Source organism: Punica granatum, chromosome 4 (assembly GCF_007655135.1).
Source record: "Punica granatum isolate Tunisia-2019 chromosome 4, ASM765513v2, whole genome shotgun sequence".
NCBI classification, from domain to species: Eukaryota; Viridiplantae; Streptophyta; class Magnoliopsida; order Myrtales; family Lythraceae; genus Punica; species Punica granatum.
This window is the reverse complement of record NC_045130.1, coordinates 26,824,276-26,840,583: the sequence shown is the minus strand read 5'-3', so window position 1 is coordinate 26,840,583 and position 16,308 is coordinate 26,824,276. Positions and strand designations below refer to the sequence as shown.

Here is a 16,308-nt window from a genome sequence, read left to right as displayed (position 1 = left end):
TATGTACCGTCGACACGAAACGGTTAACCGCGATTTTCTAATTTTGAAAACTGTAACCGTCCCATAACTGATTTTTTGTTTTGAAATCCCGAACCGAATATTTCTCGTAATCGAATAATTCAGTTTTTTTTTTATTCGGAAGGAAACGGTTTTGCGGGATTGTTCCATTATCGGGATTTTTTGCGCAGCCCTAGTTCCTTGTACAATACATTGGGATCAACAGACACGGAGAACAATAAAACACAGAGAGAGAACTAGGAAATGGAGACAAGGTCAAAGGAGACCGTCAGCACTGAGCACAGAACGTCGAGGACGAGGCTTGAGCTTGGAGAATACGAGAAGAACGGAGAGAGCCGAGGGCCATTGGTTGGGCTGAGCAGGCTACAGAGGTGACTGGCGCGTCGTCGGCATGGAATTGGTTATGCTCTCATTGATGATTTTGAGTTCGCCCAAGACACAATGAAGGTCCATAACCACGTTGAAATGCTGAGCAAATGACCATGGGATGATGACAGACTCTTTTACCTTCAGACTGATGGAATCATGATTGTATCATTGAGGATCAGATCCTACTGCCACAAACTTCGAACTTGGATCTTTGACGGGATCACCCTGCCGCTCTAAACTCTTAATATCTACGATACTCCTGCTCTTAAGATAGATGCTCGATAGAGCTGATAGACAATATTAGTTGATTCGTCGATTGTGTCCTAATTATAGGGTTTCCCCTCCATTTATAGAATTTGTGCTGAACTCTGACAGTTACCAGCTTCCTCTCTGTAATTTCAAAGATCGTGGGTTGACAATTAAGGGTGTGCTTGGCAAATGAGTAATATTTATTACTCTACTACATTTTAACTCAACTTATCTTCAATTCAACAATACAATTATTACTTTTTTTATTTTTTTTATTTTAACTACTATTCAATTCAATTTTTACAACTAAATTTTCTCAACTATTCATTACTTTTTTCACAATTCAACAACACAATAATTACTTTCTCTCAACTATTCATTTCTTTTTTTTTCACTTTTTCTCATAATTCAACAACACAATCATTACAACCTCAAATAAATATAATTATTTATGTTGGAGTAGAGTGGAGTTAATTAACTTCCTCTAGCTAAGTAATTATCCACGTGCTCTTGGTTTGACCTAGTCTTCGAGGTTGATCCTTATCCATTAACTCTCCTCAAATTTGCTGCTTTGCCTCTACGATGTCATTTTAAGTTCTATCCCACTTCTCAACTCGAATTCTGAACCATGCAGTCCAGGCACGTCTTCATTCTGATTCTGCAGCGTTTGTTCTGACACGACATCGTTCTAACAAAGCTTATGTTTTTCACGTAAGTCCTCAATTATTTTAAGTATTTTCAAGAACATCTTGAGCACGTGTCATTCTCTGATTGGATCACGTGGAGAATCCTTGAAAATTACTTTATACTAGCAACAATCTCGTAAATGTCTCTGGATTCCCTTCCTATATGTACGTGTATCAGGTCAGTTATACGCTAAAAAGGAGACCCTGGCTTTCTTTTGTTTGTTTCAAAATCCAATTTAGTCTACGTTGGTCAAAAATCAGCGTCTGGATGAAAGCGACAAAAGCACAAAAGTTTGAGGACTTTCTTTTAGATTAGAATAAAGATTAGGATATTAAAAAAAATACAACTTTTCCTTTAGTTTCTAATATATATCCTTTGTATATAAGTAAAGTAGGAATCAGTTTGATATTACATCTTAGAATTTAGAGGAGCAAATTGATGAGGATCATAGGTAAAGTTCTTTGGATTGCATTGTCCACCTTATATGAGCATGCATTAATTATGATAACATACTATATTACCTACATCACCATTACGCGTATCATCTGCCTCTATGTATGTTTACTTATTAATAATAAAATGTTGTACACTTCACCAACAATAATATATAGATTTATGCGGTATGTAAGCCCTTACATATGGAAGCTAGTAATAATTCATTAGATTCATAAAAAAAAAGTAATAATTCATTAGCAAAAAAAAAAATGGAGGTTCGGAGAGAGCCTATGCTACGTACATAAGAGATTATGTACTAATTCCTTTGACACAATAAAGCGAAAACATCAAAATACATATTACCCATGGACATGCTTTTGAGGCCTATGTTGTGATGGACAATTCTCATTATTTTAGTATGAAGGCTTATGCATCCTCATACTATATCCAAATATCTCTAGTCTGAATCTTTGAATATTAAATTTTAGAGTTTTTCTCGCCACTAGCAGATTATCAACAACCCAGAATGCTAGGATTCGAAAAAATTTTATGGCTTCCCATTTTAAGTAGTTCTGTTATCACTGTTGATAATGCTTTCTTTTATCTATATTATTCGACATTCGGTTATATCATTTTATTACTGGTCAGTATAATTAGTATGAGCACTAAAACCTCAGTGAGGTTAAACTGTCGTAAATCCTTCAAATGATTTGGTATAGATAATTTAACTTCAACTAGTGCCATATGAAACCGGCAGATCTAGATTTAATTAATATATACTGCAGAATTTAAACCTTCAACTGCATGTATGGTGGCGAAGCGGTGAAACAGTGGTATATGAATGACCAAGATGTATCGGAATGTGGAAATCAGATCAATTTGCGCCATAGAGCTTATTATGGTATAGAAGAAAAGGGTAAACCTAGGAGGAGCGAATGCTCATCCATTGTGGAAGTTGCCATTCAGGAGACAAGCATTTTGTTATAAATTGAGTCCTCCCATAATATCCCTCCTCGCTTGTTCATCCAAGAGCTTTCAGAACCTTTTGCTGTGAAAGATTTATTGCAATCCTTTGAGCACCTCTCTCAAGGTAATTAAGAATCACCAAACTACTTTCACTTACATGAATAGTCCATACTCTTTTTTTTTTTCCGTATCTCAAAGTTTTTGAACCCGAAATTGTCTTTAAAAAAAAAAGATTCGAACCCAAAATTACTGAAACACTAATCAATCAAATCTTTAGTTGGATTTTGGTTAGTTAGAATCTTCTACCTGGTGAAAATCTTGATTCGAAATTCCAGATATTATTCCTTCTCACAATAAATTCATTTATGATGGTTATTGTGGTATGTAATCTCTCATTAACATCAGTTGTAGGGCTATTATATTTTATTGAATTTTGGTTATTTCATAAGAACATCGTGAAAATTCCAAAAATATCGATTCTTCCTTACATATCATTATTCGTACGTTGGGAAATGTTTTAGTATATTACAAAAATTAGAGATTTGTTTAAATTTCTAACCTATTTTTCAGTATCTTTGCAAGTCTTATTTTTCAAATTTGTCAGTGACAAATGGCGAACGTCAGGAATACAGCTGACAGCAACGAGTTCTTCTTGGAGAGGGATGCTCCCTCTCGTATTTACTTCAATGAGAACTATACTTGGATATTATTCTCAACTTTTGTGACAACTCTTGCCCAAGAGCGTTTCCAGGCAAAATTTACTACCGTGGAAATCTCTACCGACGAGGGTCGATTTATCATTGACCTTTTTGCTTTGGAAGTCATCAACAATGCCACTGGGGATAGGAAGCCAATTGGCTGGGTTGATAAGGCTGGGCGCTGTTTCTTCCCACACTCCGTAGCGCGAGAGGTTGAGCTGCCACCTCCTATTCCCCAACCCGTCGGAATCCGCCAGCCCTGGAACATAAATAATGTTCGAGATGCATTCCTCAATGGAATAGAATATTATGCTGAAATTCAGCAGATCAAAGTTAGGCCCATGGAAGGCCACATGAGGAGCCTCAAGGCTGAGGTATTCGAACAGGTGGCCGAGATTGTCAAGCATTCCAGGGGTGACTCGAACGTTGTCTACGCCTGGGCTGCTACCGATGCCAACTCCCTAAGGAGTGGTCGGATCTGTCAATATCCCGGCCAATTTGGCTTAACTGTTTACGGATTTGGAGCCATACTCTCAAATATTGAGAATCCCCATTTCAGGTTTGCTTTTGCTTTCTTCCTTAATGGTTTCTTCCTTGATTTTTTAGTGGCAGCATATATGTTAGTGACAGCATAAGGCAGAGCGTCCTGTTTTGGAAATCATGATGACATTAGAAATGCATAAAATTTTTCCTGACGAGAGAATAGAAGACAAGATCCCCTGTATATTTTAGGGTTAATAAAAAAAAAACACAAACTTTTCATATTTTAACAATTCTAACACAAACTTTTTTTCCTTAACTTAAAAATGCACAAACTTTTGATTTGATAACAGTTCTAGCACGGCGTCAAATTTTTTATTAATTTGGACGGAATTGAGACCACAGAGGGCACCGATGATCCCAAACCGAGGAAGGGCGCTGGCGACCATAATTGGAGGGTGATGGCCGAGATCGTGGCTCCACCGGCCGGAATTGGGAGAATCCCCAATTTGAGGGTTCTCCCGATTCCAGAGGCCTCGATCCGGCCATCACCCTCCTGATTGGGGTCTTTGGCGTTCTCCCTCACGATTGGGAACGCCGGTACCATCTGTGACCTCGATTATGTACAAATTAATAGAAAATTTGTTGTCGTACTAGAATTGTTATCAAACCGAAAGTTTCTGCATTTTTAGGTTAAGGAAAAAAAAATTTGTGTTAGAATTGTTAATATGTGAAAAGTTTTTTATTATTATTAATCCAATGCTTTAATATATATATATATATATATATATATATAGCTGCGAGCCAGATGACGATGGGATAAGCCATGTAATGTTGTGTCGTGTAGTGCTAGGAGATGTTGAACAAGTTCCTTCTCCGAACCAACAATGCAGACCCAGCAATGACAAATTTGATAGTGCTGTCGATAATCTCGTCCTTCCGACTCGCTATATAGTCTGGTGTTCAAACATGGTAACTCACATATACCCCGAATATTTGGTAAGATTCAAGGTGGAAGGTACGGTGTCGCCAAATTCATAGATTAATCTGTTATGATTATGAAATAAGTTGATATAATTAACGAATTTCGGTTATACAACAGGGTTTTACGATGACACAGATGAGGCAGAGTCAATGGAAGATGATGATGTTGATGATGAGGATCATTCAGATATTGGGCGTTTGGTTTCAGAGTTAAAGTAATTTTGATTTTGATTTTAATTTTGATTGTGGAAAAAGACAAATGAGATGGTATTATAAATTTGACTTGGGAAACGTGTGTTTTTGTTATTTAGTGGGTAGAGTTAAAATCAAAATCATGATTCTAAAATTATTTTATGAAACCAAACAAGTCCTGAATATGTAAGAACTTTTTTCGACTAAACAGAACTAATACCCAATATCTGCATACTTATAAATATAATGAAGCAAAATTTTCAATTTTTTTCCTTATTCTTGATTTATGTTGATTAGGAGATGAGTTCTCATGAGGCTAATGCTGAAATCCCTCGCCAAAACCCTCGAAGGGCCCCCGGAAATCAACTTGTGCAAGCTCGTGGACTCTTCAATGCCATCATGAGAGAAGTACCTCGCCAAAAAATGAATGAGATTTCTGCTGCTTACAACCAGTACAGGGTATGTTGAAGATACAATTGATTGATCTAATCGGGCCTATAACAATTTTTACTGAGCAATAATTTTTTTTTTTCGTTTCTCTCCTCCTTGGTGACCGTTAATAGAGGGGGCAAATTAATCAAGACCAACTTCTGAGGAACTTAAACATGGCGGTTGGGGAAGATCGGCTAAGGGCCCTCATCCGGAGGTTTTGTGGCTTGGTATTGTCTCTTCTACACTTCTTTGACAATTCTTTTCAAGTGACAACTCGACCAATTTTTACAATTCCGAACTTATAACATTATATACTCTTGTTTTTTCCCTTGTTTTAACAGCCCATTATAGGCAATGGAAATGCAGTGCTTCCCTGAAGGGAGGACAAATGTCGAAAATTTAGGAGGGATGTGTCTCTCATATTTGATCTCGATAATAAGAATCTTGGCTTCTTGAGCCTTTGTATTGGCTAGTTTTATTGAATTCATGATGGAGTCAGTTTATCTATTTCATTTATTCTAAATTTCGATAATTGTCTTTGGTATGGCCTGCTGGAAAGATAATTTCTTTTTCAACATATGGTGCGTGAAATGCCAAAGACTAGGGTTGTAATGAAATGGGATTATTCTTATTGTTTCTTTCAGAACCATCAATAATAAAATAGTATTATTTATTTATTTATTTATTGTATGTGGCAAAAGAAAGTATTTACTATATATTTGACGTCAATTCTTTACCCTCATCATACTAAAGTATAGCATTGCACGGGATTGTTATTTGGGACAAAATTAATGTATTTCATTTTATTAATATGGTCTTAAAAAATCAACAGGTTTAAAAAAATGTAGAATTTACAATTCGATAATATTCAAAACTATAATCCGGGAATAATATAAAAATAAAAAAACGCAACATGGACGCACTATCTAAACTAGATTAGCATATTCTTAACTCCACAAAATTATTAGAAATTAAATCACACAATTTCAAAATTTTCTTATTAATAGCCTCTTTTAAATTGCATTTTCTTTTAGGAAAATAATTTTTTAAAATTTTCAAAAAAACCTTAGAAAACATATAATTGAGAAAATTTAAAAGAAAAAACAGATAAAAATGAAAGACACTTGAAAAGGAGCTAGGGACGGTAGTGGAGGGCCCTCGCTCATCACCATATCGAGATTTAATAATTTGTTCAAAGGGAGAGAGGGAGGATAAAATTTAGGTACTATTGGGCCTGATTGGATGGGTGGTGGCCGTAGGCAAGGCGCCTCACTGCCCTTCCCTTTCACTGTTGATTCCCTTCCCTTTTTCTATTCTTTGTAATTTTATTAAATTCTGAAGGTTATATTATTCAAAAAATATTTTTTGGATGGAAAATGGTTTTGTAACGAATATTAAATGGCTGGACTAAAGTGATAAAAAATGAAATGTTGATGATGAGAATGACAAAAAAAAAAGTTTAGGACCAAAATGGCAAAAGCAGCAAAGATTGAGGATCAAAAGTGCCTATTTTCCATTTATAAAAAATAACTTTATTTTAGGTATTTTAGGGTTTTAGGAAATTTTTAGGGTTTATTTTATAAAAATTCAATTTTATTTTTAAAATTTTAAAATTTTATAATTTACAATCATTTTATTTTTTTGTTTTCAAATTTATTTATGATTATTTTATTTACAACTTTTGCTTCAATTGTATAAAAAATAAAATATTTTGCTTGCAAGGTTGAAGAATCGTTGTGTTAATTTATTTAGAATGTATTTGTTAGAGTGAGAATTACAGATGGTCTACACTTATATAATCGGCATATTATTTTATTTTAGACATATATTTCCAATTATTTAATCGAGAATATCAATTATATAAAAAGTTAATTAAAATATCTTACTCGTAAGGCTGAAAAGCAACCGTATTAGTTTATCTAGAGCACATTAGTGAGAGCGAGAGTTATAGCTAACCCACACTTACATCTAATCTATGTATTATGTATAACATATTTCTTTGTCTTTTATAACTCAGTTCAAGATAGATATAATGCTCGATCGAGTCAATATCTTTTAGTAAAACATATACAATTACGTTTTCAAAACTGTTTGAACTGTTGATATTGTTTGGTTGAAGTAATTTACAATGTTAAAAATAAAATTGAAACAAAATTTTTTTATTGTCGGAATCAGGTTCACTTTTAGATTTTAGAATATGATATATATAATTTTCCATTTATTTCTTTGACCATAACCTGATTTAATAAGGGACGTAATATTTTGGACATCGTAGCAGAGGTAGGGAAGGACAAGCTTCTGAATTAAGAGGGTGGTGGAAAGTAGACTTTTATGTTAGCAAATTGCAGAGGAGGGGCACGAGGCATTCGAGCTATAGTGTCTTTTTTCTTTTCGTCCTTCATGGTCGTACTCTCTAAATTACACTAATTAATATATTAATAATATTGTGAGTTTTAAATAAATAACATAACTTAAAAATCAAAACCAACCAATAAATGAAGAAATAATTGGAGCTATAACATTCTCGAATATCCTAATCTATATCTATATCTATATAATACGATGGTTGGGAAGGTGCCCCGTAGGACGAACATGCTCTCCCATCGAGTGACATTTTCGAGTCACCACCGATAGAAGACATTTGGCACAAAATTATGATGCCATATATGATTTAGAAGTCCAAAAGTCCACTACTTAATTATTAGAACTTATAAAGCCAAAAATTATTTTGCAGAGCACTTACTGTATCCATATTTATATTATAATTGATTTTTAATAATCACAGTGATTTAAAAATGGCCAATTAAAATATGGTTCAAGTGAAATAGTTCAATAAATTTTTAGTTTTAAATATTAAAAAGAAAAAATTGTGAAAAAAACTTACGATCACATATTTTATATTTAAAAAATAAATAATTATAATTAGATGAATTATTATAAACAATAACTTGCACATTGCACGAGTAGCCCAACTAGCTAATAATAAATCATGAACTTCAAAGTGTTTTCCGTTTAGAAATCGATAAGTTATATATTATATATATATATACATATATATGCATTATTAAAAATAAAGAAAGAAAAACTCACCATTTGCAACTACATTGTCTCATTATGAACAAAAAAAAAATTGTTTTACCCTGTGAATTATACGAACTCAATATTTCATAAAGGCATTGGTTTCTTGAGAAAATCAAAGAAATTTGAAAAAAAAAGATTAATAAGAGGTAAAATCTAATAATATATGCGATTGCAAATAAAAAATAAAAAATTATTTTGTGTGAACAAATCTTAGTTACAGAAGAATTTTTATGCTATCTGTATATCCGTTCCAATTGTGGCCACTAATTTGTTAATATGCCCCGCAAATCTTGCCCGTGCATAGCACGGGTGTTTCACCTAGTATGTATTAAAGTCCAACCTAATATATGAAAAGGAAGGATTCTTTCCAACTATTATACATGTTAGTTCGACCCGTATATAAAAAAAATGGCTATTTTTCACATGTCATATTCACTTAAACAAATTCTTAAGATGATTCCCTCAATATATTAAAAAGATTATCATTTAAAAAAAAACCTATATGTTAGAATTGCGTTATTTCTGAGTCAAACAATATATAATTAAAGCTCACTACCCATAATAGTTGGCTGTAATTAATTGTATAATTTGGTCGAACCAACTTCTTATGTGAAAACTAATCCGACCGGCCATTTTATCCTCTATTATTCTACTTTATTTTTTTAAGAGCGACTTAAAATGACAACATTACTTTTCTGGATAATATAAAATCTTAGTTTTAAAAATTGGTTTCACCTAAAACTGTAATTTGTTCAAACTATTATCCTCTACAAAAAAAAAGGTTGTTATATATTAGCAAGAACAGTTATAATTCTTGCTCTAGCTAACTTGTTTTGTATAAATTAATATGATTGTTTTTAGTCTTCGAGTAAGATAATTCATTTATTTCTTATATGATTTTGCTGATTATATAACTTGTAATTGGAAATGACTATCTAAAATAAAGTTGAGAATAAAATAATTATAAACAAAGTTAAAAGTAAAAAAACAATTTTAAATTATAGAATAAAAATAGAAAGTTGAAAATAAAGTTAGATTTTTTATAAAATAAAATAAAATAAAATAAATAATATAGAAATATAAATATATAAATAATTTAGTTTTAATAAAATAAAAATTATAAAGTTTATTTTTAGAAAATGTAAAAGTAAAAAATAAGAATGAAATAAATATAAAAATTAATTATAAAATAAATAATTAAATATTGTGAAACATTATAAAATTGTTTTCAGACAAATTGTAAAATAAAAATTTTAACATTGATTGCTCAATAAAATACAAACGGTTCTTCATTTAATCTAAAAATAAATGATGTAAAATAATATTGATTTTCAAAATTGTAAAATAAGTACTTATTATTAAAGTAAATATTTATAAATAATATTGATTGTGACATAACTATTATTTATAGTAAGTAAATTTAGAAAACGGAAAATAAAGTTGAAAAAACAATTTTAAATTTATAAAATAAAAGGATGATGATGATAAGACTAGTGTCTTCTTGAAGAAGAAGATGGGGGGAGCCGGCCAAACGAGTTCACTGGCTATGTTAGAGAGAGAGAGATTCAGGGTCGTGACGGCTCTTGCGTCCGAGGCAGCCACCGCCCTCCTCCCCAATCTTCTTTGAAGTTACCTCTCCTTTTTTTTTTTGAATTCGCTAGCCGGTTCAACTAGTTAGACCATTCTATTAAACTAGTCAAGTTTTTGATGGTAACCCTCTAAATTTGTTGAACTTTAGGTGCAATCCAATAAAGTTATAACGCGATTAAAAGATTTGTGGATAAAAATAATTATTTTCATAATCAAGAGACTAAAGAAAACTATTGCGCTACTATGAGACACAAATCAGCGTACCCTAGTGGAATTTGTCAATAATTAATGGGATTTTCATTCCTCAAAGCTCACTTTTTGCACTTGTCCTTGAACTGTTTTATGTTGCGTTTGGTTTCATAGTAGGATTTTAAAATCAGATTTTGATTTTGAAAAAGAGTGTTATAAATGGGGCCCACCATTTGACATTGTATGAGTTATGTTGTTTTGTTGTGGAAAAAAAAAGTGGCATAAATGAGGTTCACTTTTTGACTTTGTATGAGTTATTTTGTTTTGTAGTGGATCGAGTTAAGTTAGAATTGTGATTTTAAAATAATATTGACAAATCAAACGACTCCTAGAAAGCTGAACTTTTAAAGCAGAAGCTACACTTCAGACGGACACGTGCATCGCCAAAAAACAAGAGATGCGCCTAACCCGAATGGCCACATTTCTGGATGTGGATTGGGAATGGGCCCATTTAGAAAGATAGATCTATTGATCAGAACCTACGGCTACGACCAGTGGAAGTTGCTAAGTCAGTCGCCCCCACCCTTTTTACCTATCAAAAAAAGCAGGGTTGTTTTCTGTTGAATGGACTCAACTGATACTGCACTCAAAAGTCATGGAGGCCCGATTCGAGAGTGTCTTATGCTCATGTGATCCTATCTGCATGCCTGGTCGGGTATCTATTTCCACCTTGCATCCCAAAGAATTTTATGACAAAAATGCACATTCTCGAAATAAAGCTAAACTTTTAAAGAAAACGCGCATCGCCAAAAAATGAAGAATGCGCCTAACCCAATAGTCCACATTTCACTATGTGGACATGAAATGGACCCATTTAGATGGATAGATCCATGGAAATTTCGCACCGGATGATGTGTACGATTACATCACGCAAAACTTCAGGGGCAAAGGTCCCACCAATATTCGGCTTTTTGACCTCTTGGCATTTGGGTTTGGAATGTCGAGAAGACTGCAAATTGGACGGGGTAAGAAAGAAACAAGCAAACGTGCTATAGAAAAGGTGAGACCGCAGCAAAGGTTGACGACAATCCGTGTTGGTGGACCTCTAAGATGGATTCCAGAAGGTACACGCGGATCGACTTGTACGACCACTTTTTACGGTCACGACTCACAGTCACAGGATCATATGTACTCGACCCGTTTATGAATTTCTCCTTCTATTTTTTCCGACATGGGATTGCGGAATTCCTAACATGTTTTTTTTTCGGAACATGTTATGGATCCATACCATGCTTAAGATGGAAAATGTTAAATCCATAGGTCTAATGACCAGACATCACGTATATGCAATGCTGGCCATTGTATGTACGACTTTTGGGAGCTTACGGAATGGTAACCAGTGATCAGACCGTAAATAACTGTAAGCGTGTTGTCCTGCTTCTCTTCATCGAGGTCTTGGCGATGTTCTATCACATAATTGAACAATGTAAAAGAGTTGAGCTGTTCATTCTGTTCTTTTTCACATTGTGTTTGTAATGACTATGCTCTGTCTATTGCTATAACAACGCCATTCCAAAAAACTCCATAGAAACCTTAACAGAAAAACCAAATCTGACGTCAAGGAGAAGCAAACCGTAAGAAGAAAGAGAACCTGAAAAGCTGTGAAAATTTCCCTTCCTGTTCCTCAGCAAAAGTCGGTGAATGCACTTTGTTGTCCGATGGATTGATCTTCTCGAGCAATGCTGCTGCCGCAAACTTTCCCTAAACAGTGTTTCTGTTTTGATGTACAAAAGAATAATCCTAGTCTGTTGTAGCCAATCCTACCGAGGCCCTGACACATCGGTGATTTGGCTGTTGGATTGGGGGCTCTCCTGGACAGATGACCTAGCAGTGTACGCGAATGAGATTTCTGACAGTCTGTTCGTGACCCCAGTGCTTGAGCTTCTTGTGGAGTTGTCGGAAGATAGCACGCTGGCACTGAGAAAAGGAGGTTGTTTTGGGTCGGGGACCACGCAGTGTTTATTGTTGAGCATCTCAACTACTTCGGGCATCGAAGGTCGTAATTCAGCCGAAGCTTGTGTGCAAAGTAACCCTATCTGGAGGACATTTGCCACCTCCATATCAGGGAAATCTTCCCCAAGGGCAGGATCCATAGATTCATGAAGATTTCTCGACTTGTAATCCCGCCAAACCTAGTAGAGAAGTTTGAATCTGTTAAGCGACATATAAGAAAAACGCTTGTCTGAATTTCACCAATGAGAAGGAAGCAAAAGCTTACTGATTGTAATACAGAGCCCAACCCCTCAGCAAATACACTGTTCTTACGACCGGTCAAAATTTCAAGAACCAGTACCCCGAAAGAGTAAACATCCGCTTTCTCTGTTAACTGTCCTCTAACGAGGTATTCCGGAGCCATATATCCCCTGTAGAACCATGGAAATAATGATATCAACAAATTTCAGAAGCATAGCTTGTTTGATACTGATAAGTATGTCACTGCCTTCTGATAAATTACAGCTATGTCTTACAGTGTCCCGGCAATTCCAGTGGTAAGATGAGATCTATCGGGGGCCACACATCGTACAAGTCCAAAATCGGCGATTTTTGCAGTCATTTTCTCATCGAGAAGGATGTTGCTCGTTTTTATGTCGCGGTGGATGATTTTCAGCCCATAGCCAGTGTGTAGATAAGCAAGCCCCTCAGCTGTTCCCTTGATTATGTGAAGCCGCTCGTGCCAATTTAAGATATGGATTGCATTATCCGCTGAGAAAACATCAAATACAGTTAAAACAGACGTGATCAGAAAATAACAACTTCAAAGAAGAACGCAGTTTAAAATGTATACTCACTGAAAAGGATCTGATCTAGACTCCGATTCGGGACATATTCATAGACGAGGAGGCTCTCTGGGCCTTCGATACTGCAACCCAGTAGCCTCACAAGGTTCTTGTGTTGGATTCCATTGATCAGATTCACCTCGTTGAAGAAATCATCAACCCATTGGCGTGTATTAAACACTAGTCTCTTCACCGCGATGACTTTCCCACTAGGGAGGATCCCCTTGTAGACCGACCCTGCCCCACCCTGGCCTAATTTCCTCGAGTCATCAAAGAAATTCGTGGCTTTTTCCAGCGTCTCATACTTGAAGTTCAACTTGGACTTGCTCATAAAACCAGGTAACCGACTTGCGTTCCTGCGTGCTGAGAGATAACAGAAACAGAGGGGGTCAAGCACATGCCAAACGGAATCATGCTGAATGGGAAGCAAGAAAACATGTATGGCTCGTCCAATATGATGGGATAGAGAGTTAATCCAGTAACTCGTGCTATTCCGGTCGATTTTGTTGAATTTTCATAGGGTCAAACCGAAAATGTAGTTACGAGCGCGAACTTAAAATTAACTACCTTGTCTCCTCTTGGCTAGTTTTCTGTATCCAATGAAAACTCCAATTATAACGAGTGAAGAAACTGCAGCAGCAATAGAAGTACTCACGATGATGATGCTCCGGTTCGATGATCCTGCAAAAAACCGACAAAAGATCAATATGAAAACTTGATTTCAATTTTCACTGCCGATTGTTCTGAAAGCTTAAACCGTTTATGTGAATGCACTGTTTATTACTTACGAATACTTACCTCCATCGATGGGCACGCTGTAGAACTTCTGATTGGAATACCTCAGGAAGCACCCGGCATTCATGGCCCTTCCCTCGGTCCTGGGCACACAGCCCTTTACCTTCGCAGCTGCATCCTCTAAACAGTCCCTACACCCGCTCTCGCTGACGGTGGTCCAACACTGTGCGAGGGCATAGACCCCTAAATTACCAGCAGTACCATCCTCTCCTGCCACTGCATAGCCCTTGTTTGCTATGGCGGTTCCCGTCACATTCGCCAGGACTTTCCCAACTCTCTCCCCAAAGAGCCTCGCTGTCGAGTTGGTGGCTGCTTGGGACCCACATGTAAAGCTGCGGTTTTTCCAGAGTTGGAATAGGTTCAATGAGATGCCGCTTCATGAAAATAAAACTATACAAAGCAATATGGTATTGGTTGTGCAATTAGGCATCGACCTAGTAAGAAAAAACACTCGAAACATCCTCAGGAAACAAAAAAAGATGGGTTTAAGGTGAAACTTTTTGTTGAAAAAAGGACGAGTATCCAAGAATTTTTACAGTTTAAGAGAAAGGCGTCCCGATTGTGTACCGAAAAGACAGCCGGAGTGGATCCGACATGTTCTTTCATTTCCCCACATTCCTATGACAACATCAACTCAATCTTTCCAATTCAAAGAAGAACAGACCCAACAAACAGAGGACGCCTTCCTAACTTACTTGTCGTGTTTGGGGTCGACCGATTCATTGAAGAAGTTGTAGATGTCAAAGCGCAGAAAGCAGCCATCGAGGTAGAGGCGGCCTACTCTCGGGATGCATCGAGGCAGCTTCGTCCTGCTCTCAGCATAGCACAGCAGGCAGTCTGACTGGTTCAAGTCCCTGTGGCACTGGGCCAGCCCGTAAAGCACGGGCGGTAGCTGAGTGATGGAGGCAGATCCCCACTGCTGGTTTGTGACCTGGTCTTGGATCGACCTCATGATGGTCCCAAAGTTGGGAATCATGCTGAGAGAGAGGTTTGCCGTCGTGCTCACGCATTGCAGCCCTGCCTCCTCAATTCTCGGGTTAGAGAGGGCCGGGGAGAAGAAGAAGAGGAAGGAGGCAGACAGTATGAGGAGAAAATCCCATGTAGTCGGGATTGGGACAAGAACTTGCATTAGGACTGGAGTGTTTCTCCCTTCTTCTTCCTCTGGTTTGTGGTTCGTCGTCCTCCTCTTCCTCTTCTTCCTCCTTTTGCTCTGAGATGGAAGGAAAGAGGAAGAGAGGAAGGAACCGAATAAACTGACTTTTTGGCCTGTCTAGCCTCTCATGGGGATCATTTTTACTTTTGGGCAGCAGTTGAAGCAATCATTCATCGTCAATACAACAGTGCATGAAACCCGCCATGCAATAGTTTAGGCCACACAACCCAACCCTATCATCGAAAGACCCGAAAAAACCATAACAAAGGCCCCGATACGACAGTTTCGGCACACTATGTCTACCGCACGAGTTGCAGAGTCAGCATCGGGTCACTTAAGGTATCAGTCGAGCTGCTTATAGAAAAACAGTTGTCTGACTTTTCGGAGATTATCGAGCCGATTCTTGGAGTTGGTGTGGGATGAATTTGTATATAATTGTAATGCGAAGATGGTTTGATGCATATTTAAGCAAAACCCCGTCCCCTTTCACACGCACATATAAAAGATGGATGGGTCCCATGCAGTAAGAACTCAAGGAGAGAAAAATGGTAGATATGTTTTTAGGTAAGATGCAGAATGGATTCCGACTAATAAAGTTATGGGGCGAACGAGATAAACAAAGCACAGAATCAATCTGTATTGCTAATCAAGCGCGATCTGTTTTTCTCTAGGACAACAAAATGAGATTGTTGCTGTTATGGGACGACTTCTGCAACATGTTTTGGTGTGATAGGCGGATGGTCGTACGGGGTCCTTTGAGGTTAATTTCCGTTGTTTTCTTGGATGACCGGCACTGATGTTGCCCAAGACATTCTTATTTATCTAAAGTAGGCCAGACTAAGAACAGAGATCAAATTATCCCTATATTTTAACCAAAAAGAAGAAGAAGAAAGATTTGTCACTATTTTGTGCTAAGAAGAAGAAAGATTTGTCACTATTTTGTGCTTTCTTCTTCATCTTGATGGTACTTCTAGAAGTATATTCTACGTAACATATAACGCCGAGTTATATATATATATATATATGAAAGTAAGAGCATGGTGCGTCCGGTCAGATTACTCTAGAACACTCAGTTACTGAGTGAAAATTTTCAATTTTTTGAATTATTTTGATTTTATGATAACTATTAATAAAAAAAGAATTTATTTTTATA

At 36.3% G+C, this 16,308-nt stretch overlaps 2 protein-coding genes across 2 annotated transcripts; one reads left to right on the top strand and one right to left on the bottom strand.

Annotated features, from left to right (window-relative positions):
* Window positions 1-3,334: 3,334 nt before the first annotated feature.
* On the top strand, window positions 3,335-5,887 carry LOC116204255 (inactive poly [ADP-ribose] polymerase RCD1-like). Its single transcript, XM_031536334.1, has 6 exons — window positions 3,335-3,981; window positions 4,700-4,920; window positions 5,005-5,087; window positions 5,376-5,537; window positions 5,642-5,737; window positions 5,852-5,887. The coding sequence occupies exons 1-6, from the start codon at window positions 3,335-3,337 to the stop codon at window positions 5,885-5,887; spliced, it is 1,245 nt and encodes a 414-aa protein (XP_031392194.1).
* Window positions 5,888-11,834: 5,947 nt separating this feature from the next.
* LOC116202408 (cysteine-rich receptor-like protein kinase 42) lies at window positions 11,835-15,577 on the bottom strand. Its single transcript, XM_031533952.1, has 7 exons — window positions 14,698-15,577; window positions 14,006-14,334; window positions 13,775-13,888; window positions 13,220-13,570; window positions 12,899-13,133; window positions 12,649-12,793; window positions 11,835-12,562 (listed from the first exon to the last, which is right to left on the bottom strand). The coding sequence occupies exons 1-7, from the start codon at window positions 15,129-15,131 to the stop codon at window positions 12,191-12,193; spliced, it is 1,980 nt and encodes a 659-aa protein (XP_031389812.1). The 5' UTR covers window positions 15,132-15,577; the 3' UTR covers window positions 11,835-12,190.
* Window positions 15,578-16,308: the final 731 nt, after the last annotated feature.

Coding starts and splice junctions, on each gene's coding strand:
- LOC116204255 (XM_031536334.1), top strand. CDS start 3,335: ATGGCGAACGTCAGGAATACAGCTGACAGCAACGAGTTCTTCTTGGAG. Junction 3,982..4,699: donor ATTGAGAATCCCCATTTCAG/GTTTGCTTTTGC, acceptor ATATATATATAG/CTGCGAGCCAGATGACGATG. Junction 5,538..5,641: donor CTGCTTACAACCAGTACAGG/GTATGTTGAAGA, acceptor GACCGTTAATAG/AGGGGGCAAATTAATCAAGA.
- LOC116202408 (XM_031533952.1), bottom strand. CDS start 15,131: ATGCAAGTTCTTGTCCCAATCCCGACTACATGGGATTTTCTCCTCATA. Junction 12,794..12,898: donor ACTGGAATTGCCGGGACACT/GTAAGACATAGC, acceptor ATGGTTCTACAG/GGGATATATGGCTCCGGAAT. Junction 12,563..12,648: donor TGGGCTCTGTATTACAATCA/GTAAGCTTTTGC, acceptor CTTCTCTACTAG/GTTTGGCGGGATTACAAGTC.